Source organism: Pseudopipra pipra, chromosome W (genome assembly GCF_036250125.1).
Source record: "Pseudopipra pipra isolate bDixPip1 chromosome W, bDixPip1.hap1, whole genome shotgun sequence".
Classification (NCBI taxonomy): domain Eukaryota; kingdom Metazoa; phylum Chordata; class Aves; order Passeriformes; family Pipridae; genus Pseudopipra; species Pseudopipra pipra.
This window is the reverse complement of record NC_087580.1, coordinates 20305623-20330478: the sequence shown is the minus strand read 5'-3', so window position 1 is coordinate 20330478 and position 24856 is coordinate 20305623. Positions and strand designations below refer to the sequence as shown.

The 24856-nt window shown below is 49.3% G+C and overlaps 3 protein-coding genes across 3 annotated transcripts in view; 1 reads left to right on the top strand and 2 right to left on the bottom strand.

Annotated features, from left to right (window-relative positions):
* LOC135405349 (zinc finger protein 70-like) overlaps nt 1-24856 on the bottom strand; it is a 431851-nt gene that overhangs the window by 155860 nt on the left and 251135 nt on the right. The window lies entirely within an intron of this gene.
* Nucleotides 1-24856, top strand: part of LOC135405331 (zinc finger protein 239-like) — a 169957-nt gene that overhangs the window by 128293 nt on the left and 16808 nt on the right. The gene's annotated exons all lie outside the window — the stretch shown is intronic.
* Nucleotides 14280-15194, bottom strand: LOC135405587 (BTB/POZ domain-containing protein KCTD9-like). Its single transcript, XM_064640294.1, has 3 exons — nt 15088-15194; nt 14699-14832; nt 14280-14489 (listed from the first exon to the last, which is right to left on the bottom strand). The coding sequence occupies exons 1-3, from the start codon at nt 15167-15169 to the stop codon at nt 14463-14465; spliced, it is 243 nt and encodes an 80-aa protein (XP_064496364.1). The 5' UTR covers nt 15170-15194; the 3' UTR covers nt 14280-14462.

Below are 24856 nucleotides of genomic sequence, written 5' to 3'. Positions count from 1 at the left end.
TTAGAGACAGAGAGGACAGAAGGTATAGTGTAGAAGATATTGCAGAAACCTGGTTGGTAGAGAGAGGACACATTAAAGATTCTATACCGCTGGTCTCACGCTAAAGCAAGAAAACTATTAGAAGGTCACTGATCAGTGTGTTTGTGAAACTGCTTTGTCTAAGAAACTGCAAGGCTGCATTGTCTGCTGTGAAGCTGTATTGTTTAAGAAACTGCATACGTGATAGAAAAATTAGAGCAACAGGATGGGAAAGGTAGAGAAAGTAGCAAATAGTAAATAAAGTAACTATAGCCATGAGAAAGAGGCAGCATTTGCGCAAATATAACTTAGGTAATTAGGAGCCAATGATGAGCTTGTATTTGGAATATTAATGAGCCTAATTATTAACCTTTATAAGCATGGAGCTTACAGCAATAAAGTTGGATTAGTCATGATCAATACTGTGATCGTGTGATACTTTCCCGTCGTCCGCAACAAATGGTGACCTCCGACGTGATAATTTAAAGAAACGGGGGAATCCACGGTTGGGATGGCATAGTGTCGGAGCCTTAGCAGCGAGGCTGGTCAAAAAGTCAAATTGAGGAGTGACTTGGACCTGGAACTGGTCAAAAAGTCGGCAGAATTTGCGACTTCGGACCCGGATCAAAAAGTGGGCAACTGCAACTTCGGATCCTTAAAGCGTCACTTGGGACGAGTTCCACCGTACGTGCTGCCGGACTCTGGAGGCTGCAAGAGCGCGCTAAAAATAGGTAAAAAATGGAAAGGGAAGCAGCATATAGTTTATTTTCTGAATTTTTGCAGAAAAAGGGTATTAAAGATATAGATTTAAAAAAGGAATTACCAGGATTGCTTGCTTTTGGGTATGCAAAAGGGTGTTTTATCAACCCGCATACCGTGCATTCTTTAGAAGAGTGGCGAAAATTTGGAAATAAAATATGTGAGGCCATTCTAGAAGAGGATAAAGTTGCAAAAAAGCTGGGAAAGTTTTGGAAAGTTGTGAATGATACATTGTTACAACATGAGGCAGAGAAACGAGCTGCTGAGCAAGCTCGAGGTATGCAGCAACACAACAGAGATTGGTTCTCTATTTCCCCGACCCCCCCTGCATTTCAATCAGTTATGCTCCCAGCACAGCCGTCTGCCCCCCCTCCTAATGAAAATACGGCTCCCCCTTCTGCAACCCCTCCTGACCCTCCTGCCCCTGCAGAACCTTTAAGCAATAACGCTGATCCATTGCTGGAGCCACCAGCACCCCCTCCTCCTGCTTTAGATGCTGTGATGCCTGTCCCTGGGGCAAGCACTGACCCGGCGGGGGCCATAGCCAAGGAGAGGAGAGATACATGGGCAGCGATTGCTAAACATTGCCTGTCAGAAGAATTGCAGGGGGCAGAGGGCATGGCATTTCCAGTTATTTATAATCAAATGCCAGGGGGAGGGCTAAATGCCACTATAACTCCATTAGATTGGAAACTTTTGGCACAACTGCGGAGCACTGTAAGTGAATTTGGTTTGCATGGAGAACCTGTTAAACAAATGTTAGATTATTTCTGGGCCACTCAACTTTTACTACCCTCAGATCTCCGTTCCATTTCGAGAATGATACTCACAGAACATCAGCAGCTTTTGTTTAATGCTTATTGGCAAGCATATGTTAATGAAAGTGTTGCTGTGATCAGGCAACCGGGGGATCCTTTACACGGCGTTACAGCAGACGAACTAATGGGAACAGGTCCATATTCACGAACCGAAGCACAAGTACACATTGGGGCAGATAAAATTAGAGAGGCCATGGACCTTGTAAGGAAAGCATTAAATAGGGTCAAAGAGCCAGGGGGAGTGCCATTATATATGAGCTTAAAACAGGGAAGGAATGAATCTTTTGGTGAATATGTTGACAAGTTAACAGCTGCTATCACAAAAGCTGGGGTCCCAGATTATATGAAGGGAACCATGCTAAAGCAGTGTGTTTTGCAAAATGCTAACTCAATGGTTAAACAAGTAATAAATACATTGGGTCCTTATTGGACTATAGAAGAATTATTAGACAAAGTATTGCAAATACCAACAGGAGAGAATGCATTTTTAGTCAATGCTATTCAGGATTTTACTAAAGGGCTTAAAGAACAGACTCAGGACTTAGTTAAGGAGCTTAAAGAACAGGCTCAAAATTCCCAAATTCAAGTGTTAGCAGCTCTTGCACCCCTCCAGGGAAAGGCTAATAACTCCACAGATGGAAAAACTCGATCAAAGTGTTATCGATGCGGAGCTACTGGACACTTCAGAAGGGAGTGCCGAGCAACAGGAATTTGGTACCAACAGTGTCAGAACTCCACCCACAACACTTCTGTTTGTCGGAGCCGGTCGGGAAACTCACGGCAGAGCGCGAGGAATTGCAGTGGCCGCGCTCAGACACAAGTCGTCGCTGCAGCACAGATAACCCCAGCCAGCAACTTTTCACCGAACAATCCATTCCACGGACAGGAGAACAGCTGCAACCTGCCACAACCACAGCCTCAGCCAATGCTTTCGGATTACAACCTGCCACAGCTGGTAGCCTCGGATTGGATTTGGCCACGACACTAGAGGTCACTTTGCTATCCACCCAACCTCAAAAGATTCCTACTGGTATCTACGGGCCTTTGGTAATAAATAAACAAGCATTTGGGGCACTGTTGATTGGCAGATCGTCGGCTAGCCTTGCTGGATTATTTGTGCTGCCTGGATTAATTGATGCTGACTACACTGGACAGATAATGGTTATGGCATATACTATTTTTCCACCTTTAAGGATTCCTAAAGGACAACGTATTGCTCAATTAATACCCCTGCCACAGTTAGCAAAACCTTTAACCAACGACCGACAACTGATGCAACGTGGAGATCGTGGATTTGGTTCTACAAGGGGACTTACCTTACTGACACTGGATTTAAGTGAGAGGCCAAAACATAAAGTTACAATTATATGGAAAGATCAAACAAAAACACTGGATGCTTTACTAGATTCAGGAGCTGATTCCAGTATAATAGCTCCTCATTGTTGGCCTAGACACTGGCCTCTGCAACCTGCTACTACAACTGTGACTGGCATTGGGGGTGCCTCAATTGCTATGCGGACTCCTACTGTGAACATCGAGGTGGAAGGTCGTGTGGTCAGTGCTGTCCTGTCTGTTGTGCAGCTTCCACCAACAGTACAATGCTTAATCGGGAGAGATGTTTTGACACAAATTGGGATGAAACTCTCCAATGATTACCCTTTGGGGGAATAGCCATTGCTTGGTCTTTCCCAATTCCTATTACTTGGATTGTTGATACTCCAGTATGGGTTAAGCAATGGCCTTTAAAACGGGAAAGCTTGGAAGCTGCTCATGAATTAGTACAAGAACAAATTGATCAAGGACACTTAAAACTTTCTACTAGTCCCTGGAATACACCTATATTTGTAATAAAGAAAAAGTCTGGAAAATATCGATTATTGCATGATCTAAGAGCAGTTAACTCACAAATGGAAGCCATGGGGGCTTTACAGCCTGGACTACCAAATCCTGCAATGCTTCCCATGGATTGGTCCTTACTGATTGTAGACTTAAAGGATTGTTTCTTTACAATTCAATTGCACCCTCGGGATAGTAAACGTTTTGCTTTTACATTACCTGCTATTAACAGAGAAAGACCTGACCAACGATTTGAATGGACAGTATTACCACAAGGGATGAGGAACAGTCCTACCTTATGTCAACTATATGTGGATACTGCCTTACAAGCCTTGCGAAGAAGATGGCCTGACTGCATAATCTATCACTATATGGATGATATTTTGTTTTGCCAGCCTGAAGAGTTTGTACCCGAACAAATACAAATAATTCGCAGACATTTGGAACAATATAAGTTAATAATAGCAGATGAAAAAATTCAAACGACAGAACCATGGAGATATTTGGGGTGGACTATCTCTCGACATGCTGTTATCCCACAGAAATTGGTATTTCAATCAAAATTGCACACTGTGAATGATGCACAAAAACTTCTTGGGGATTTACAGTGGTTACGCCCTGTTGTGGGAATCCCTGCTGACCTTTTAGCTGAATTGCGACCCCTATTAAAAGGAACAGACCCAACAACCAAAATTACTGTCACAAAGCACCAACAACTCATACTCCAACAAATTTTAGATTGTGTCACTCAGGGCCGTGTTCGGAGAAGACAATGGGAATTACCTTTAGAACTTACCTTTTGGACTGACAAACGATACATTTTAGGTGCTATTACACAATCACAAACAGAAACGGGGGAGGATATAGGAGTTTTAGAATGGTTATCAACTAGCATACAACAGCCTAAAACACTTTTACAAAAAATTGAAATGTTGGCAGCCCTGATAAAAAAGGGTCGAGAGCGTGTGTTACAAATTGATGCTCAAGAGCCTGGCATTCCTAAGTATCCCATTGGCGGACCATGTTACTTGGGAAAGTTGACTATGTTTACACCTACCATGAGACAAATAACGCAACTGAAAAAGAAAAATATTCGGAACAAACGAGAAACTGAATTTGATAAATACTGCAAGTCAGTAGAAAACCAACCCATTAAATTTTGGACGCCTACAACAAATTTCTTTGCATCCATATTTGCCCCCGTTGGAGCAAAAAAGAGCCTGTTTCTTGTCCAAAGAACAGCTTGTTGGGCAAGAAATCAAATGAATAGAACTTCGAAAATTCTGGGAGAATTGGCTCATGACTCTGATGAAATAAGGCATGCTGTTTTACAAAACAGAGCAGCCATAGATTTTCTATTGCTGGCTCAGGGGCATGGATGTGAAGAATTTGAAGGCATGTGTTGTATGAATCTCTCTGATCACTCTCAGTCCATCTACCAGAAACTCAGAGAAATGCAAAGTCACCTGAATGACTTTGAAGTTCAAAAAGATCCCATTAGGGGATGGCTAGCAAAATTAGGTTTAGGACCATGGCTTGCGGAGATCACTAAACAAGCAATTTCGCTTTTACTAATACTGCTGACTGCTTTATGCATTGTTCCTTGTGCTTTTAAATGCATTCAAAACATGCTAACAAAGGCAATGAGTGACGTGTTTTTAACATTGTCTAAACAGAGCGGGGGAAGTGTAGAAGATATTGCAGAAACCTGGTTGGTAGAGAGAGGACACATTAAAGATTCTATACCGCTGGTCTCACGCTAAAGCAAGAAAACTATTAGAAGGTCACTGATCAGTGTGTTTGTGAAACTGCTTTGTCTAAGAAACTGCAAGGCTGCATTGTCTGCTGTGAAGCTGTATTGTTTAAGAAACTGCATACGTGATAGAAAAATTAGAGCAACAGGATGGGAAAGGTAGAGAAAGTAGCAAATAGTAAATAAAGTAACTATAGCCATGAGAAAGAGGCAGCATTTGCGCAAATATAACTTAGGTAATTAGGAGCCAATGATGAGCTTGTATTTGGAATATTAATGAGCCTAATTATTAACCTTTATAAGCATGGAGCTTACAGCAATAAAGTTGGATTAGTCATGATCAATACTGTGATCGTGTGATACTTTCCCGTCGTCCGCAACAGTATAGAGATTACAGAGAAAGGCCAATGGGAAGATCACGGCGGGATCGACAAAGACGACCTCGGCCCAGACCTCGATCCTTGTCTTGATCTTGCTCACGATCCCTGTCATTCACACGTCGAAGGAAAGAGAACTCTAAGCGTCGGTCACGTAACCAACTATGGGCATACCTTCGTAGTAAAGGAGAAAACATGAAGAAGTGGGATGGTGAACCCACTTCTAAGCTTGAAGCTAGAGTGAGGGAGCTGAAGCGAAAGGACACTGGCAAGAAAGTTGTCTATGTAGTAGATGGAGACTTCTTAGAAGAGAAACTGCAATTGCCGAGGCACAAGGAGATGGAGGTCCACTTCGACAACGGCAAAAAGTCTAAGAAGTCAAAGTCAGACTCTGATGACAAATGCTCTGATCAAGACCAGTAGAGGGGCCCTGCCTTCTGCCAGGAGAAGGAAAGGGACCAAGAAGATAACCAAGTTTACTGGGCTGTGTGGGTTCGATGGCCTGGCACATCGGATCCTCAGAGACACCAGGCCTTGATACAGCCCAAAAAGACAATCATGACACAACCTGAATTGTTTGCACAACTTGTCATAAAAGGGCGACGGAGAATTTGTGATTTAATTGGCAAAGATCCATCTGTAATATTTATACCAGTTGCCCAGAACTATTTGGAGTGGTTGTTTGAGAAATCAGAACCATTCCAAATAGCCATGGCAGATTTTGAAGGTCTGGTCACAAATCATTATCCCTCAGACAAATTGTTGCCTTTGCTGCAACATCAGACAACTGAACAGCTTGTATTGCGATCAGATGATCCAGTTGATGGGATTACTGTTTTTATAGATGCTGGAAGAAAATCCCAGCGTGCAGCAATTACTTGGCAGGAAGGATCAGAGTGGAAACATAAACTGCTTCCAGGTGTTTCAGGAGACACATTGCAAACCCTTGAATTGAGAGGTGTAGTGTGGGCCTTGAACTTCTGGAAGGAAGAACCTGTTAATGTAGTTTCAGATTCACTTTATGTAGTAGGTACAGTACAACGAATCGAACGGGCAATGGTCAAAACCCTGAAAAATAAGATCTTAGCAGCACTCATGACACAGTTGCTGCATTTGCTAGATCAGCGCACACAGTCCTATTTTATCACTCACATTAGAAGCCATCAGAAGCTAGACGGTGGTTTAGCAATTGGAAATGATAGAGCAGATAAATTAGTAGCACCTGCATGGACTGGTCCTGCAGTAAATAAGTTTCATCAAGCAGTTCTGTCTCATGAATTTTTTCATCAGTCTGCAGATGTATTAGCCAGGCAGTTTGGGCTCACTTCCACAGATGCACAAGGGATTGTACAGGCCTGTTCAGCCTGTCACAAGAACGGACTGGGCATTGGCTTGGGAGTCAATCCTCGGGGGTTACAAGCATTGCAGCTTTGGCAAATGGATGTCACTCATGTTGCTGAGTTCGGAAGGTTGAAATATGTGCATGTATGCATTGATACAGGTCAAGCTATTATTGAACGAGCTCGCAGAGTTCTGAAAACACTTTTGCAAAAGCAGAAGGGGGGAGAAGAGCTAGCCAGTCCACATGACCAACTTGCAAGAGTGTTATACGTGCTGAATTTCTTGCGGTTGACAGGTAATAGAACAGACCCTCCCATTGTTATCCATAACACTTCCTTGCAGTCGGGTCTGGTAAGTCAACAAGCAGTAATCAAGGTGCAATATAAGGATCCACAGACAGGGGAATGGAAAGGGCCTGCAGAAGTGAAGATGACTGGAAGAGGCTATGCTTGTCTCTTAACAGATACAGGTGTTCGCTGGCTACCTGCACGATGGGTAAAATCTTGGAAAGAAGCTGGTTCTTCAGAACAGGGTTAATGCCCTTCCTGTAGGTAACAGTAGCACTATCAGAAGCTGTTGTATATAATAGTTTTTCAGTATTACAAGAGCACAATTTTTAGTATTATGAGCACAAATTTTTATATATTTTTAAGGCACATAAGTTTAAAAAGCACATAATTATAGAGATTAAGAATTTAAGAGAGTGTTTTGTATGAATTTTGAATTATTCACTGGGTGTTGGTGAAGGAAAGTTTATAAGAAGCTTTAACATTATAAGGTATTAGAGAATTATGGCTTTTTATCTTAAAGAACACGGTGAAATGGAACTCAAAAGTATGTCTGTGAATGTGTGTCTAATTGGTGGCCACCGAACAAAAGTGAATGGATGAAAGTGTATGCATGTATGTGTGTGATATTGAATGGAGCTCCATTTGTTGAAAAGTTCTATATTGAATAAAAGGTTTTAAGAATAAGTTTTATATTTAGAAGCACTTTTAAGCAAAATTTAAGAGCACAAACCTTGAAGTTATAAAGTTGTTAAGTTTGTTAATGCACTATTATTATTATATGTAATCATGTTTATTGATATGTTATTGGTACAATAAAGAGTGACACAGAAATGCAAAATAAATTGTTCAAAAACAAAAAAGGGGATTTGTTGTAAGATAGAAATTGTGTACAATTTCCCTTGCATTTCTGTGTGTATTACCTTGACATGGCTGGGTGCTGATAGTAAAAATTACTGCACCACTAAGATGGCTACCCGAGCTAAAGTTAAAACAAAGGTGGATTCATGCCAGATGCCAAGGAGGAGTTTTGGCAGGTGAATAAAGTTTTCTCATCTCCTATGACCACCTGTTGTGGTCCAGTTAGCAGTGGACAGCAGAGCATGTTTTCCTTATGTAACCAATGTAGTGTGAACAAGAAACTAAGCGTCATTACCACCATATAATCTGTCTTTTTCCTAATAAACCCGACATATTGCCTGATCACATTGGTCTAAGAGCAGTCTGTCTGTTCCCTTCCATCAAGAAGAGAGGGCACTTGTTCCTCTGCAGGGAATCAAGGGCAGGAGGGTGACTCCTGCTGCATGGATGGAAAGGCAGAGGATCCCTTGGGTCCCCAGGATGGACCAGCACTTGGAGATACAAACTGCCCTGGGGCTGAGGATGCAGCTGCCAGCACAGATTTCTCTGCAAAGTCTGCAGTGAGTCAAGCCCTGGACAGTAGATTGTGCCCCATGGATGGGATTGCAGAGGGGCCCTCAGGTCTCCAGCAGGAATCAGCAACCAGCAATATACACAAAAGGCCACCCTGAAGATTTCTGGGGGAGTGTCCTGGAGGGAGGGGACAGTGTCACCCCACCAGGGTAGGCCTGGCAAGTGGGAGGCTGCTCCAGGGCTCTGCAAGAGGCCTCGTGCTCTGCTCGGCCCCAGCACTGGCTGGTCCCAACACCCCCGGCTGCCCCCGGCCCTGGGCAGCTCTGCTGCCACAGGCTGTGCCCTCACCGTGGCCCTGCAATGGCCCTACCTGTCCCTCACCCGGGGCCCTGCCCACATCCCTGTCCCTTGGCTCTCTCTCTGCCAGCTCAGTGAGGGGCACACGGGCTGGGGGTCCCTCCCAAGCCCCCCGGGCAGCCGGCGTTGGCTGGGGGGATGTGAGGGCTGGGCCTGCTCAGCACAGCCCCGGCCTCGTGCCCAGAGCCTCTTTCCTGCCCCACACAAGAGCTTCCCGGCCCCCCCAGGGCTCCCCTGCTGCTGCCTCTTCTCCTGGCCCTGCCTTTGCTGCTCCCTTGGCTGGGGCAGCGGCTGCAGGGGGGGGATGGCAGCAGCTTCAGCTCCACGGCACTTCCTGGGGGGAGCTCAGCCCGGGGGGGACGGGTAGGGACTTGATGGGGATGGACAGGGGCCCAGCAGGGACAGCCAGGGCCTGCAGGGGAAGGCACAGGGACAACCTGGCCCCCCACACTGCCAGGGCTGTCTCTGCTCCTCCTTGCAGGCTCCGTGGCCAGGCACAGGTGGTGTTCCTGGGTGCCCACCATCTCAGCACTTGCAGCTGCTCAAATCAGCGCCCGCAGCTCTGCAGCAAAGCCCCAGCTCACCTGGCACACGGGGGATGGACACAGCACCTGCTCGGGGATGGGCACACACAGCTTTGTGCCTTCCCCACCACGGGGCTCTCCTTCCTCAGCAGCACCTCTGCCTTGCACTTATTCTCAGCCTCACCTCAGGGACAGCTCTGGGCTCACCTCCGCGCCACTTCTCAGCCTCACCTCAGGGCCTGGGCTCAAGGACAGGAACCTGCAGGGAGGGAACATCATGTGCAAGCTGAGGGCTGCCTGCTTGCACTGGCCTGGGGGCTTCTTTCTCCTTCTACAACCAGCCCAGAACTCAGCCTGCTTTTCTAACACCACACATTTACAGACTAACCTTGCAGATAGATATGGACAGACATCTCTATCCCCCTGGGGATGGAGCCTCAAGCATGTGCTGCCATAGGAATGGCAATCAGAGAATCACAGAATCAGCCACGTTGGAAAAGACCTCCCAGACCATCAAGCCCAACCCTGGATCCAACCCCGCCGTGCTTCCCAGACCATGGCACTGAGGCCACATCCACTCTCACCTTCAACACCTCCAGGGACGGGGACTCCACCCCCTCCCTGCCCAGCCCATTCCAAGGCCTCATTACTCTCTTGGCAAAAAATTGCTTCCCAATATCCAACCTAAACCTCCCCTGGCACAGCTCCAGACCCAGCCCTCTTGTCCTACTGCTGCTGCCTGGCAGAACAGCCCCACCCCCACCTGGCTACACCCTCCTGGCAGGGACTTGCAGAGAGTCAGGAGGTCTCCCCTGAGCCTCCTCTTCTCCAGCCTCAGCACCCCCAGCTCCCTCAGCCTCTCCTCACACCACTTGTGCTCCAGAGCCCTCCTGCCTTCCAGCACATCAACACACCCCCAGCTTGGTGTCAGCTGCACATTTGCTGATGAAATGCCTGGTTCTGCAGCAGCTGGAGATGCTCAAGGGGCAGCAGGACCAAGTCAGGGGCCTGGAGGGGCCTGGGGGGCTTTGGGGTACGGGAGGGTCCTGGGGGAGCTGGGGAGGGGCTTTGGGGATTGGGGGTACAAATCAGGACAGACCAGGACAGACCAGTACCTCCTCACTGCTCCTCAGATCTCTCCTGAGCTGGACCACGTTGTTGTGGGACACTTGAGCCCCCCCCAGTGCCCTCCCAGTACAGCCCAGTGCCCCCAGTACAGCCCACTGTGTTCCTGTCCCAGGGTGCCGGGTGATCCCTCTTTGGGGGGGTTGGAAGGGATTTGAGGGAGGGCTGGGGGAGATTTGGGGGGATCTGAGGAGTTTGGATGGGGATTTGGGGGTTTTGGGGGGGCTTTGGGTTCATTTAGGGGAGTTAAAAGAGGTCTTGGGGGGTCAAAGGGATCTGTGGGGGGAGGGGATTAAAGGGATAATGGGGGTTAGGGGACATTTGGGGAGTTATTTGGGCTTGGGGGGGGGAGAGGAGAGACTGCAACACGAGCAGGTGAATCCTGAGACCCCTTGGTGTTCCCAAGACTCTCCTGGTGTCCCTAATTCCCCCTTTGACACTCCAAGACAACCCTGGTGTCTCCAGTGTCCCCAGGGCCTCCCCATGGCCATTATTCCCCCTTGACACTCTCAATTCCACTGTACCCAAATCCTTTTCCACTGTCCCCAAACCCCATCCCTGATGTCCCCAACCCTCCATCTCACCCCAGGAGCCCCCCCTGGACCCTCTGACCAAAAAAAAGCCCCTCCCCCAACTCTCACAGAAAGGCCAAGGGCATCTGGGGACACACTGGGGACAGTTGGGGGCTTTGTGGGGCACTGGGTGATTACTGGGGGATACTGGGACACACTGGGGGGAACCAGGGGGCACTGGGAGGGTCTGGGGCATTACTGAGGGACACTGGGAGAGCACTGGGAGGGACTGGGGAATTACCAAGACACATGGGGGGACACTCGCTGGTTACTGGGCCATACTGAGGGTTACTGGGTGCACACTGGAGCATTACTGGGCCATACTGGGGAGCAGTGGGAGGTCACTGGGACACACGGGGTGGTCACTGAGGGTGTTACTGGGCTGTACTGAGGATCACTGCGAGGTCACTGGGATATACTGGGGGCACTGGAATCCCCTTACCCGGATGTGCTACATCTCCCCCCCCGGATTTTGGGAAGCACCCCCAGGACCCCTCCCCTGGGGGCTGGGAGATTCCCTGAACCCCACTGCTAGGCTTTAGGGGACCCCCACGCCCCCCTCCCTGTGGGATCTCTGTGTGCTGAGTTTTGGGGGTCTCTGGGGTTTGGGACAGGCATTGGGATCCCCTTTCCCTGGGGTCGGTCCGCCGACACAGAGACCCCATAAAATCCCCTCAGAACCCCTGAAATCCCCTCAGAAATCCACCTCTGGACCCATCGAAACCTCCTCAAGGACCCCACAAATCCCCTCAGAGACCTCACCCCCCCCCCCCCCCGGACCCCCTAAACCCTCTCAGTGCCCTGCAAAACCCACCTGGAATCCCCCAGGCCCTTTCAGGGGACCCAAACAACCCTCTCAGGGACCCTCAAAACCGTCTGAGACTCCCCAGATCCTACTAGAAACCCACAAAACTGCTTCAAAGACACCCTAAAGGCCCCCTCAAGACCTCCCAGTTCCCTTGGAGACTCCAAAACTCCCTCAGGGATTCCCAAACCCATTCAGGGACTGTCAAAACCCCCCCCCCCTTAAGTCCCCTCAGGACACTAAACCCCTTCAGAGACCCCCCAAAACCTCCTCAGGGACCCCCCAGGGACCCCAAAACCACAGAACAGCAGAAGAGCTTTCTGTAAAGGAAGAGAACAGAAAATCTGAGAAGGAGGAGACCAAGGAAAAACTGAAGCAAAGCAATAAAATCATCCTGGCCCTTGCAGTTTTTCCTTCACCTTTTTCTCACTTTTCCCGTTTTTTAGGGTTCTTTTTTTGTTGGGTGATTTTGATTTTTTTTTCCGAGGGACTTTCTCGGAATCGAATCGAACATCCGGGTTCTTGGGAGGCCCCCGGGCCCCGCGGCCCCCGAGAGGGTTCCAAGGCCCCGCGCTCTGACCCTCGGGAACCCCCGAACCCCCACGCTAAACCCTCCCGAGCCCTCCAGCCTTTCCACCCACAGCCGCGCTCCCCGCAGCCCCCGAGGGGATCCCCAGACCCCGCTCTCCCGCACCCCCCCAGCTCTCACAGCACAATGCGGGCCCCGCCGCCATCAACGATTCCCGGAAGTCGACACGGCGCTCTGCGCGCGCACCGCGTTTAGAGAACACCGCTGCAGCCAATCAGCGCGCGGCCACGCCCCCGCACGGCCACCGCTGCGCCTGCGCACTGCGTGGGGCACCACGGGAGTTGTAGTCTATGCGGCGGGTCACAGCGGCCATTTGCACGTGAGCGGAGTGAGGATAATAAGGTTTTTGTTCTTTATTCCTTCTTTTTTGTTCTTTCTTTTTTCTTTCTGTTTTTTTTACCCTTTTTTCTTTTTTCTTTCTCTTTTTCTTTTTTCCTTTTTTCCTCTTTTCTTTCTTTTTTATTATTTATCTCATTTTTCTCATTTTTTTCTGTCTTTTTTTCTCTTTTTTCTCCTTTTTCTGCTTTTTCTCTTTTTTCTTCCTTTTTTCTTTTTTTCTTTTTTTGCATTTTTTTCCTTTTTCTTTTTTTTTTACATTGTTTTCTATCAGTTGTATTTTCAAGGAAGATGTAAACACATATCAAAACAATCTCCAGGTACAAATCTTAAAACAACAGATAATCTGGCATTTTTCCAGGTTCTTGAGGATTCCAAAGATCACAAACACTGAGACACGAAGGGTGCTCACACAAAAAACAGCTTTTCCTGCTTTTTTCCACAGGTAAAGCAAGTGTGGAAGGGGCACTTGGCCCCAGGCAAGATGCTTTTACAGCCACTTTAAGCAGCCCAGAGTGGATCTGGCTGGGAAATGGGATTTTGCCCATGCTTTCAAGGAGGATTTCCACAGTACATTGAGGGGAAACATTGAGGGCCATTTCTTCATCTGCTGAAGGGATGAGAAGAGGGGGGAGCAGGTGTTGTGGCCCCAGAGCTTCTCTCTGCTTTGGGGACACTTCTGTGTTGTCCATTGAATTCCCAACAAAGAATCAAAAAGCTACAGGAACTCCAGTCTGGAGTGGCCAGGACATGTGGAAGCAGGGGAATTTTTCTTCCCAGCTGGGATTGAGAGTGCAATTTCACACTCCTTTGGAGAGCATTAACTAAGACAGCCCATTTCTGCCCAGGGATCTTCCAGGGGGAACTCAATCCGGGCTCTGGGCAGGTCCCTGCAGGGGCAGCAGCTTCCTCTGCACATTTGAGGGGATAAAGCTGCTCTAACCCTGCACTCCAACCACTCCACAGCAATTTAGGACCTCTGAGGACAGTTCCCCACTGTTTCCACCCCAGCAGAGACCTGAACACATCCCGTGGGCACTGTGTGACCACCCCTGGCATTAACACCCTGCAGGGATGAAGACACTGACTGTAAAGACACTTGTCTACCTGTAAACCTCCACTTTGTTTGCTACTATACAGCAATAACATTTTCTATTCATATTGCAGCTACAGACTTAACAAATAGAATTGCATATATTGTGCTTTAGACATTAAAATGCATTCCAAAGTCAGGCAATGCTAAACAATGAAAGTCTTAAACTCTCCCCCCCAAACCAGCCCCATTTTCTGGTTTCAGAACCAGCCCACTTTCTCACTCTCTTCACAAAGGGAGAAACTCTCTCTCTCCACTTCTGAAACAAAAATTCCCTCCCCAAAAGTGATCAGAAAGAGTCTACTAAGGCACTACTGCAAATGGAAGTTGTCTAATAACCATTCCTTCTAACTCAGGAAGGGGAGGAGGTGAAGAAAATCACAACAAATGTTTGGATTCCTTCCTCTTTGACGTGTTCTCTTCCCTATCTGACACTCTGGGACGTGTGCAAGGGGGTCAGCATCTCTTCAAAGATGGCTCCTTTCACATCAGAGCCCCTCAAATTGGCTTCCTGGAGGTCACAACCTGATAGGTCACAATTTGGAAGGGGAAAAGAAAAAGACGTGTCAATGGAATGCACCCAGAACTCTGTTCAAAGCTTTACTGGAAGTCCATTTACCTGAACTCCATTGTACTCTGAAGCTAGAGAGGTCAGCCAAAAGCCAGCAATCCCCTAAATTACCAGCTGACTATGGGAGAGAAAGGAATAGGATGGAAAATGAATCCCAACTCACTTCCAAATCAGTTCCTGCCAACGTTGCTCCCCTGAGGTTACAGTTCTTTAGTTTGGCGTTTCTCAGCGTTGCAACTCGGAGGTTAATTCCTGTCATCTGACTGCCCTCCATGGCCACTCCTTTCAGGTTGGCACCTGGAACACACACAGAAAGGAGTTCTGTGAGGAAAACCAGTCAGGAACAGAGCAGCTCCACACTGGTGCTGCCTCGGAGCTGTGTGAATTGGAGGAGGACAAGGGGATTTGGGGCTGAGATGGTCACAGACTCAGTGCAGCCCTTGTGGGCCCTTCTCAGGGTTGGACAAAGCACAGCTGGACCTTTTCTGGGCCATAGAAATGGACAAACACAGGCTGCAGTTGGCACAGATTGACAAGGCAAAAGCTTCTCACCTTCCAGATTAGCTTGAAGGCCTGAGGGGTCCTCAGAGTTGCAGCCTTTCAGGGACGCTCCCTCTGCGTTGGAGCGCAGCATCTTCCCCCCTGGCAGGTTGGCACACTGGCACAGACAGGAGTCACTGAGAGCCGGAAGAACAACACCAAAGACAGTCAAGGATACAGTTTTAATTTCTGCTTTGGGAGTCAATCCCACTGAGTCATTACTGTGAGGAAGTGTAAGAGCTTTGGGAACCAGAACAACTCTAGATCCTCCCTTTGGATTCCCATTAACTCAGTGCAGGTGCAAAGTGACTCCACTTGGTCCCACACTCTCCCACCCCTTCCCCATCATCCCCCACTCCCCAGTCCCCTCATGCTCAGTTTGGGGGTCCCACCCTCATTTTTCTCCACTCTTCTGACCTCTCCCACCCATTTCCCATCATCTCCCAAACCTCAGATCCCTCCCCCTCCACTTTTGGGGGGTCCCACTCCCCTCTCACTCAGTCTGGGGTCCCACCACCCCTTTATCCCCTCTGACCCCCCTTTTCCCACTGACCTCCCCCTTCCCCCCCCCACTCACCTGAGAGCTCCTCGCCCGCAGCCGGGGGGGCTCCCAGCACCACCAGTGCCCAGAGAAGTCCCCCAGAAAAGGGGTTGGGTGGAGTCCTGGGTGGACTCTGAGTGGGTTTAGGGCATGCTTGGGGGGCTGTGGGGATCCCAGTATGATCCCAGTATGATCACAGTTCCCCCTGCATGGTCCCAGTTGCTCCCAGTTGCCTCCAGCATAGACCCTGTCAATCCAAGTATGATCCCAGTCTTCCACCAGCATGGTCCCAGTCAATCCCAGTTGCCCCACTGCAGATCCTGTCACTCCCAGTTGCCCCCTTTATGGTCCAAGTTGCTCCCAGTATGATCCCAGGATGACCCCAGGACAGGCCCACCTGTTCCCAGTATGATCTCACTTCCCCAGCGTGGTTCCAGTTGCTCCCCTTCACCCCTACTATGACTCCAGTAGCTCCCAGTATGATCCCTGTCACTTCCAGTCTCTCCGAGTATGTCCCAGTTGACCTCAGCATGTTCCCAGTCACTCCCAGCATGCTCCCAGTCAGTCCCATTATGATCCCAGTCACTCCTGGTCTCTCCCACTATATCCAAGTTGCTCCCAGTGTGATCCCACTCACTCCCAACTCCCAGTAGCTTCCAGCATGATCCCAGTTGCTCACAGCTACTCCCAGTCACCCCCAGTGGGGTTCTAGTCGCTCCCAGTATGATCCCAGTCACCTCCTGCGTGATCCCACTTGCTTCCAGTATATCCCAGTTCACAGAATCACAGAATTAATTAGGTTGGAAAAGACCTCTGAGATCATCAAGTCCAACCTATGACCCAACACCACCATGTCAACCAGACCATGGCATCAAGTGCCACATCCAGTTGTTTCCTAAACACCTCCAAGGACAGTGACTCACCCCCCTCCCTGGGCAGTCCATTCCCACGTCTAATCACGCTTTCAGTGAAGAAAGTCTTCCTCATGTCCACCTGAAACCTCCCCTGGCGCAGCTTAAGACTGTGTCCTGTTGTCCTGTCACTTGTTGCCTGGGAGAAGAGGCTGATCCCCACTGGCTACAACCTCCTTTAAGGTGGTTGTAGAGAGTGACAAGGTCTTCCCTGAGCCTCCTTTTCTGCAGCTTAAACCTCCCCAGCTCCCTCAGCCGCTCCTCACAGGACATGCTCTGCAGATCCTTCACCAGCTCTGTTGCCCTTCTCTGGACCTGCTGCAGCACCTCAATGTCCTTCCTAAACTGAGGGGTCTAGAACTGGACGCAGAACTTGACGTGTGGCCTCCCCAGTGCTGAGTACAGGGGGACAGTCACTGTTGTGAGAATGCTTCTGTTCCACGTTTTCACAGTGTTTGTGACATGTAATAAGTAAGCAATGATAAAATAATTTGCTCATCAAAATATATATTGTATTTTCTGTATATTATAGCTAATGCCTGGTTGGGACTAGGGAGTTATAAGCTGCGGAATAGTTAACTGCTGTATTATTATAAGTTGACTGTCCTCTAACTGGCAGTTCCCTACCTAGTTGGCAAAGATAGAGTATCTTGCTTTACTGAGCACGTATACCATATCCTGCTTTTCTAAAAATATTGTCTAAGTTACTCATTAGGAAAGAAGAAGAGAATGAGGATCAGAGGGTCAAGGATGGACATGATAAAGAAGAGCCAAGGAGAACATCTGGACCATCTGGACACCTTCCCATATTAAGCTCCAAGGACATTGGGCTAATTAAAGCTATTGAATGGAAAGTACTGATGGAAAGTCCCTGGCAACCAAAATGGGCCTGCAACAGAACCAACCAGAACAAAGCCCCCGAACCCAAGCCCAATCAAGAGCTAACAAGTGACTATGGGAGGGGGAGTTGGAAAAGTATAAAAGTTGCTGTTTGTTTTTATTGGGCTTGTGGGCCGGTGGGGAGCAGGGGTCTCCCAGGCCACCCAGCATGCTGATTTGCTTATCTGCACTTTATATAAATCTCACAATAAATTTTGCTGCTAAATTTTGATTTGGTTTATTTACCTATAACAGACAGATCAGATCAATTGACCTTACGGGGACGGTTCTACCCCTGGCACAGGCGGTGCAAGCCCAGCAGTTGTTCCACGGGACGTGCTGAGGGAGAAAAGCGCCTCCGTGTGCGGAACAGCCGCGCTCCCGAGCGGCCCGAAGGACCCCGGCACCCGCTGCCAGGCAGCGCCGGGGGCGGGAGCTCCGGGATCGCCGCCGGGAGAGCGCGTCCTGCTCCCCGCGGCCCTTCCTGCCGGGCCGGAGCCGGCTGGGGGTGCCGGGTCGGCGGGGAGCGCTGCCGCCGCTGCCGGGGCCGGGACCGACCGCGAGGCACCGCCGCCCGAGCCGCTCCTCGGGCGAGGCGAAGCCGAAGCGCCCCCGCCCCGGCTCCCCGCCCGCAGCGGGACGGTGAGTGCCCGCCCGGGGCACCCGCCGGGGCCGCCCCGCGTGGGCCCTGCGCGGCCCGGCCCCGCCTCGGGAGGGGCGGGAGCGGCGGGGGGGCCGCGGGACGGGCCCTGTGCACGGGCTGTGTCCGTGTGTGGGGACACGGCTGGGCGGGGGCACCGCGGGGTGTCCCTGGGCCATGGGCGTGTGTCACAGAACCGCGGGATGGGGCGAGTGGGAAGGGACCTTGAAGATCATCCAGTTCCAACCCCCCAACACCTGCAGTGGAAGGCTCGGAGCCTCGTTCCCCCTGGCCTTGAACGCTGTCCTTCAGTGTGCAGGGATACACGGCTGTGTTTGGTGCAGCGTTTGTACAGGTGTGTATATGCACACAGGTATTTCAGTGTGAGCTGTGCAAGAGCCTCCCTGGGCACTGCCGTGTACCTTTGGACGTGTGTACACCTGTGCCTGTGGTTGTTTCCGTGTGTAGAAGCTCATCCCATAAGTGGTTGCACACAATGTCATGTAAGGCAGGGTTCTGCTGACATCCTCCTGGGCAGTTTCAGTGTTGCCATCTGAGGACTTCCCTGCTCTGATTTCACCAGCTAACTCCTGCCGTGCCAAGTTGTGGCAAGGCAGGGCAGGAGCAAGAAAACCAGTCTCTGTGTCCAATACAGAAGGTGGGAGGGTGGGAGGGCAATTCCCTCTGGGGATGGATTCTGCTGAGGAAGAGTGTTCTGTCTCCTTTGGGCTGTGGGGTTGCTGCAGGGTTGCTGCCAAAGGTGTGTGCAGATGGACAGAGAAACAAGGTCAAGATGACCAAGTAAGAAATGATGAGGGAACACACGGCAGAACACTTTACAACTGTTGTGATCTTGGCCTGCCTGAAAAGAGGATGAAGAAAAAGTTTTAAGATTTGTCTTGTAATTTCGTAGTCTTTTTTTCGACTTTAAAGTTTTTGAAGAAAACTGTAGGATGTTTTTGCAGCTCCTTCTGTTGTAAACTAATTTTAAAAGGCGAAAAAAGAACACAAAGGTCTTGAGTATTTGTCTCAATAGTTAACAAAGTCCAGTGAAAGGTCAGTAATGGTTGGGATATAAATGGATGTTAATTAGGCATTGTCACTGGAACCCGACAACAAAAATTTCTGTGGAAAATCACAATTTTCCTCCCAGAAGATTTATTTTGCTACCCAGTGAAGAGGCTCTCTGAGTAAAATACCTAATTAATATTTGTCAGTGCAACCTACACAAGCCTACACATGGGTCTCTTGTGTTTGCCACTGGGTGGTGTGGGGAGAGAAGTGGTCACAGTGTTTTTCCCAGTCCCTTATTTTACTGGCAGAGAATCTGTATTGCTTTTTAGCAGTATTAAGGCCAAACATAACTCCAAGTATGTTTAGTTAGAACAATGAATAAACTATCTGATTGAAAATCAGGATTAGCGTTCCCTTTGTTGCCAGTAAACACTTTGATGGATGGCTTGAACTCCAAAATACATCTGAGATACTGTTGTTGATACTTAAATTTGTCATTTTGGCAATATCAGCTGAAGACCAAGAAACTTTGTTTTCCTCACAACAACCAACTCCCATATTAGTCTATTAGATTTTTATGCTGATTTTGCCAGTTCCAAGTTAATGTCTGTTTTCTAATGTTGCAGCAAATCCAAAGACAATTTAGATATGCCAGCAGGTTGTCTTCTCCCAAGAGCTTGTTCAATCCCATTGGATTTTTGGGATTCATAAAAGTGTCATTTAAACAGTTGTTTTGATTGGTAACACCAGGAAATTTTAGGATTTTTTCCAAAAAACACCTGCTGAATGCAGTTTGATCCTCTTCTTGTTGTTTGTAATTGCACTGTCTGAAAATTTGACTGCAAGCCAGAAGGTTAACTGAAAAGCAGAGTTTCAGGTTTATTTTAGGTATGGGATGACTTTGGCAACCAGTGATGGGTTGTGCCAGCATGGTCCCAACTGCCCTCAGAATGCTCCTAGTCACTCCCAGTATGACTCCAGCCACCTTCACTGTGGGCCCAGTTGCTGCCAATATGATGCCAGTTGTGCCCAGCATGGTCCCAGTTGCTCCCATTTCCTCCCAGTGGGATCCCAGTTGCTCCCAGTTGTCCCCAGCAGGGTCCCAGTACCTCCCAGTTCCTCCCAGTTTGATCCCAGTTGCTCCCAGTTGCCCCTAGCACAGACCCAGTAGCTCCCAGTATGATTCTGGTCTGATCCCAGTATGGTCCCAGTATGATCCCTGTACGATTGCAGTTGCCCCCTGCACGGTCCCAGTTTGTCCCAGTTGCCTCCAGCATAGATCTAGTCAATCCAAGTATGATCCCAGTCTTCCCCCAGCATGGTCCCAGTCAATCCCAGTTGCAGGGATTGGTTGCAGACACTCCCAGTATATCCCAGTTGCTCTCATCATGTTCGTAGTCATACCCAGTTACTTCCACTTGCCCCAGGATGGTTCCAGTTTCCATCAGGATGATCCCAGTCACTCCCAGTTTATGCCAGTTGCCTCCAGCATGCACCCTGTCACTCCCAGTTACTCCCAGTTGCTTCCAGCATGATCCCAGTTGCCCCAATATGTTCCCAGTTGGCTTCCAGCATGGCCTCACTGGCTCCCAGTTCCCCCCTGTGTAGTTCCAGCCACTCCCAGTTTGATCCTGGTCCCTTACAGTCACTCCCACTATGATTCCAGTATGATGCTGGTCACTCCCACTATGATCCCAGTCACTCCCAATAGCATCCCAGTTGCCCCCAAGGTGGTCCCAGTTGCTCCCAGCCCCTCACCCAGGATGGTTCCTTTCCCTCTCAGGGACTCCCAGTCTGAGTCCAGTCTGGCCCCAGTCACTCCCTGGAGGATGCCATTTGCCCCCTGCATGGTCCCAGTTGCTCCCAGTATGATCCCAGTATGAATCCAGTCACCCCCAGTATGATCCCAGTAACTTCCAGACACGTCCAGTACAAAGCTAGTTTGATCCCATTCATCCCCAGTATGGCTGCAGTCCCTCTCACACCCCCAGTATTATTGCAGTCACTCCCAGTATGATCCCAGTATGACCCCAGCAGGGGCCCAGCTGCTCCCAGTAGGATCCCAGTTGCCCCCAGCGTGGTTCCAGTTGCTCCCATTCACCCCTTCTGTGGTTCCAGTCACTCCCAGTATAATCCCAGTCACTCGCAGCCACTCCCAGTATTATCCCATTTGTCTCCAGCATGCTCCCAGTCAGTCCCAGTATGATCCCAGTCTCTCCTAGTAGGATCCAAGTTACCCCCTGCATGGTCCCAGTTGCTCCCAGTCACCCCACTGTAGTTCCAGTCTCTCCCAGTCTCCCCCAGTATGACTCCAGTATGATCCCAGTGACCCCCTGTGTGGTGTCAGTCACACCCAAGATGAACCCAGACATTCCCTGGCACTCCCAGGATAAAGCCATTTGCCCCCAGCAGGGTCCCACTTGCTCCCAGTCACCCCGCTAGAGTTCCAGTCCCTCCCAGTAGGATCCCCGTCACTCCCAGTCTCTCCCAGTATATCCCAGCTGACCTCAGCATGCTCCCAGTCAGTCCCAGTATGCTCCCAGGCAGTCCCAGTATTATCTCAGTCGCTCCTGGTCTCTCCCAGTATATCCCAGTTGCCTCCAGTGTGGTCCCACTCACTCCTGAATGCTCCCAGTAGCTTCCAGCATGATCCCAGTTGCTCACAGCCACTTCCAGTCACCCCCAGTGGGGTCCTAGTCACTCCCAGTATGATCCCAGTCACTTCCAGCGGATCGCACTTGCTCCCAGTATATCCTAGTTGCGCCAGCATGGTCCCAACTGCCCTCAGAATGCTCCCAGTTACTCCCAGTATGAGCCCAGTCACCTTTACTGTGGGGCCCAGTTGCTCCCAATATGATTCCAGTTGTGCCCAGCATGGTCCAAGTTGCTCCCAGTTCTTCCCAGTGGGATCCTAGTAGCTCCCAGTTGCCCCTAGCATAGAACCAGTTGCTCCCAGTATGATTGTAGTCTGATCCAGTATGATCCCAGTAAAATCACAGTTGCCACCAGTATGATCCCAGTGACTTACAGACACTTCCAGTACGAAGCCAGTTTGATCCCACTCATCCCCAGTATGGCTGCAGTCCCTCTCACACACTCCCAGGATTATTGCAGCCACTCCCAGTATGATCCCAGCATGACCCCAGCAGGGGCTCAGCTGCTCCCAGTAGGATCCCAGTTGCCACCAGTGTGGTTCCAGTTGCTCCCAGTCACCCCTACTGTGGTTCCAGTCACTCCCAGTATATCCCAGTTGCCTCCAACGTGCTGCCAGGTGCTCCCAGTATGATCCCCGTTGCCCCAGTTCTGGTCCCACTGGATCCAGTTGGGGTCTCGGTGTATCCCGGTGTCCCCCCTGTCCCCCCACCCCGGTGTCACCCCCTTTTCTCTCCCCACAGAGCTCCTGAGCCGCCGGCGGCCGCAGCCCCTCCCCGGGGCCTCGGGCCCAGCCTGGACCCCCCCCCCGTCCCCGTGAGGATTTTGGGGGGGTCGTGTGTCCCCCCTCCCCTGCTGTCACTCTGCCTCCGCCCGGCTGCTCCCAGTGATCCCAGTACAGCTTCCCAGTTCTCCCCAGTCCTGGTTATTGGGGGCAGTGGGGGAGGCGCTTGGGGGGATCCCAAGGAGTGGAGCCGAGTTTGGGGGTGACAGAACCGGCCCCGGGATGGATCGGGAATGGGGACCTCCCTTTGTTCCCCCTGTGTCAACCCCCTCTGGGAGGGTCTTGGTGGGGCACCAAAAGGTGCTTCACCCCAAAAGGTGCTGGGACCCCCCTAAATCTCCCCACAGGCCCTGGAGAACCCCCCAAACATAGTCAGAGCCCACCCAGGATCCCACCTAACCCCTTTTTTAGGGGGTTCTGGGACCCCAAACTGAGTTGGAGGGAGCTGGGGACTGGGGGATGATGTGGAAGATGTGAGAGGAGGGAAAAATGGGGGTTGGGACCCCCAGAGTAATCTGGGGGGGGGGGTGGGGATTGAGAGGACCATGGAAAAGTGGAAGGAACAGGGAGAAGGGTGGAAAAGGGAGGGTGGTCTGGTGGGTCAGATGGTCCCATGGGGGTCTTTGGGCACAGGGGGGGCTGGGAAAGGGGGATGGCCCCCTGAGCTCCCAACTTACTGTGGGGTGCTGGGGGCTGCTGGATCCAATCCCAGCCTTGGATTGTGCCAACAGTTTCAGTTTAGAGGAATTACAGGTGTGACTGAAGCACTTTTGTCTCTCAGGTTTTGATGATAGCAAATCAGATCTATTGATACAAATGAGTCATTTAGGGATATAAATGATCAGACAAAAGATCTTCATCAGAATTAATTACTGCACAATAGAAACACTAAAACTACCCGGAGTACAGGATAAGATAGGACAGTGCTCTACACTAAAGCAATTGTTGAAGCAATTCTACTCAAGCTGGCACCAAAGCAATAATTCTTAATTAGAGATGGATGGAACTCCCCCAGACCAACGCTCGTGGGGAGATCTCTGCTCTCAACCTCCAGCAGTGACCTTGGGGGGTCCCCAGCCAAGGCAGGAATCTCCACACACCACCCCTCAGGAAGGGTTCTGTTGGAAGAAGCTGCCCCTGGGAAAGGGGACTGTTATAAGTAAAATCAGCACTAGGCCCAAATCTCGTAACAAAAAGTTTTATTATAGATTTATATAAAAATCAAATAAGCAAAACAGCGCTGGGTGACTGGATGAGCTTTCTTTGCTCATCCAAGGCACACTTCAACAATCGCTAATCTGTCTTTTATAGGTTTGTAGCTGCACGTCTCTTTCAAAATCCCCTCCTTTGGTCTATCTGCGCAGGCTCTGTTCTGTTGCCAAGAGGCTTTACGCATGCGTTATCTTGTTGCTAGGAGACAAGCTCGGCTCTGTTCACTTCATCCTTTTGGCGTAGTCAGCTTTTCTGCGCATGTGCTATCCTGCCGCTGGGAAATAGTTGTTCTCTTTTTCGGTTCTTTTTCTTATTACATAACATAACAAAATATCACTAATTATGGTGTGAGAAATAGAAACTCAATCGGGCAATTTCCAATCAGAATTTATTATATGATAAAAGCAAATTCAGCGCTGGGTGATCAGGGAAGGGGTCCAACAACTCCCAACACCTGTCACACCCAAAGAAGATAGTTGTCCTACATTTATTTCCAGCTACTTCATGAATATTCATTATACATAAGCATAAACATTACACATTGTTGAGTCAGACATTCAACAGATGTTTTTCTTTTAACAAGAATGTTATCTATAAGCATCCATAATATATTGTCAGATCAGACACTCTGCAGATGTTTGCTTGCTACAAAGTTATAAATTTCAAGAAAGGTCCTATTATCTATCTAACTAAACAAAATTGTCTCACTATAAATCCTACACAAGGTAAAAGGGAGGTAACTTGTTTTATCTCTTTATAGGGGCCCAATTAAGTTTTACGACTTGTTTTTCTTTTCTCTCGAGGTCATATTGACCCTTCACTGTTTCTTCTTAATCAACTCGAATTATTTTCTCAGTTTATCACAATGGTAACATAACATTATGGTTTGGGTGATATATAAATAATTGTGATTCGTGAAACAAATGGATGACTACATTAATAAAACAGAACAAAGAGATTCTAAAACTTAACTACACCCCCACAAGGAAACAAAACAGACCCTCACAAGGTCAAAAGGCCTAAAACTTTCTCACTATCCTAAGAATGAAATATAGTACAACTTTAAGTCTTTAGGCGCCTACTTGTCCAAGAATATATGAATTATGACTGGCTGCAGAGATAGCTCCTTTAGCCTTAGCTGTAAATAT

Excerpts from the sequence above, each read along its gene's own strand:
- LOC135405587 (XM_064640294.1), bottom strand. The coding sequence starts at position 15,169 with ATGCTGCGCTCCAACGCAGAGGGAGCGTCCCTGAAAGGCTGCAACTCT. Across the intron at positions 14,833-15,087 it reads CCTTCAAGCTAATCTGGAAG|GTGCCAACCTGAAAGGAGTG; the intron begins GTGAGAAGCTTT and ends TGTGTGTTCCAG. Across the intron at positions 14,490-14,698 it reads TGGCAGGAACTGATTTGGAA|GTTGTGACCTCCAGGAAGCC; the intron begins GTGAGTTGGGAT and ends GTGACCTATCAG.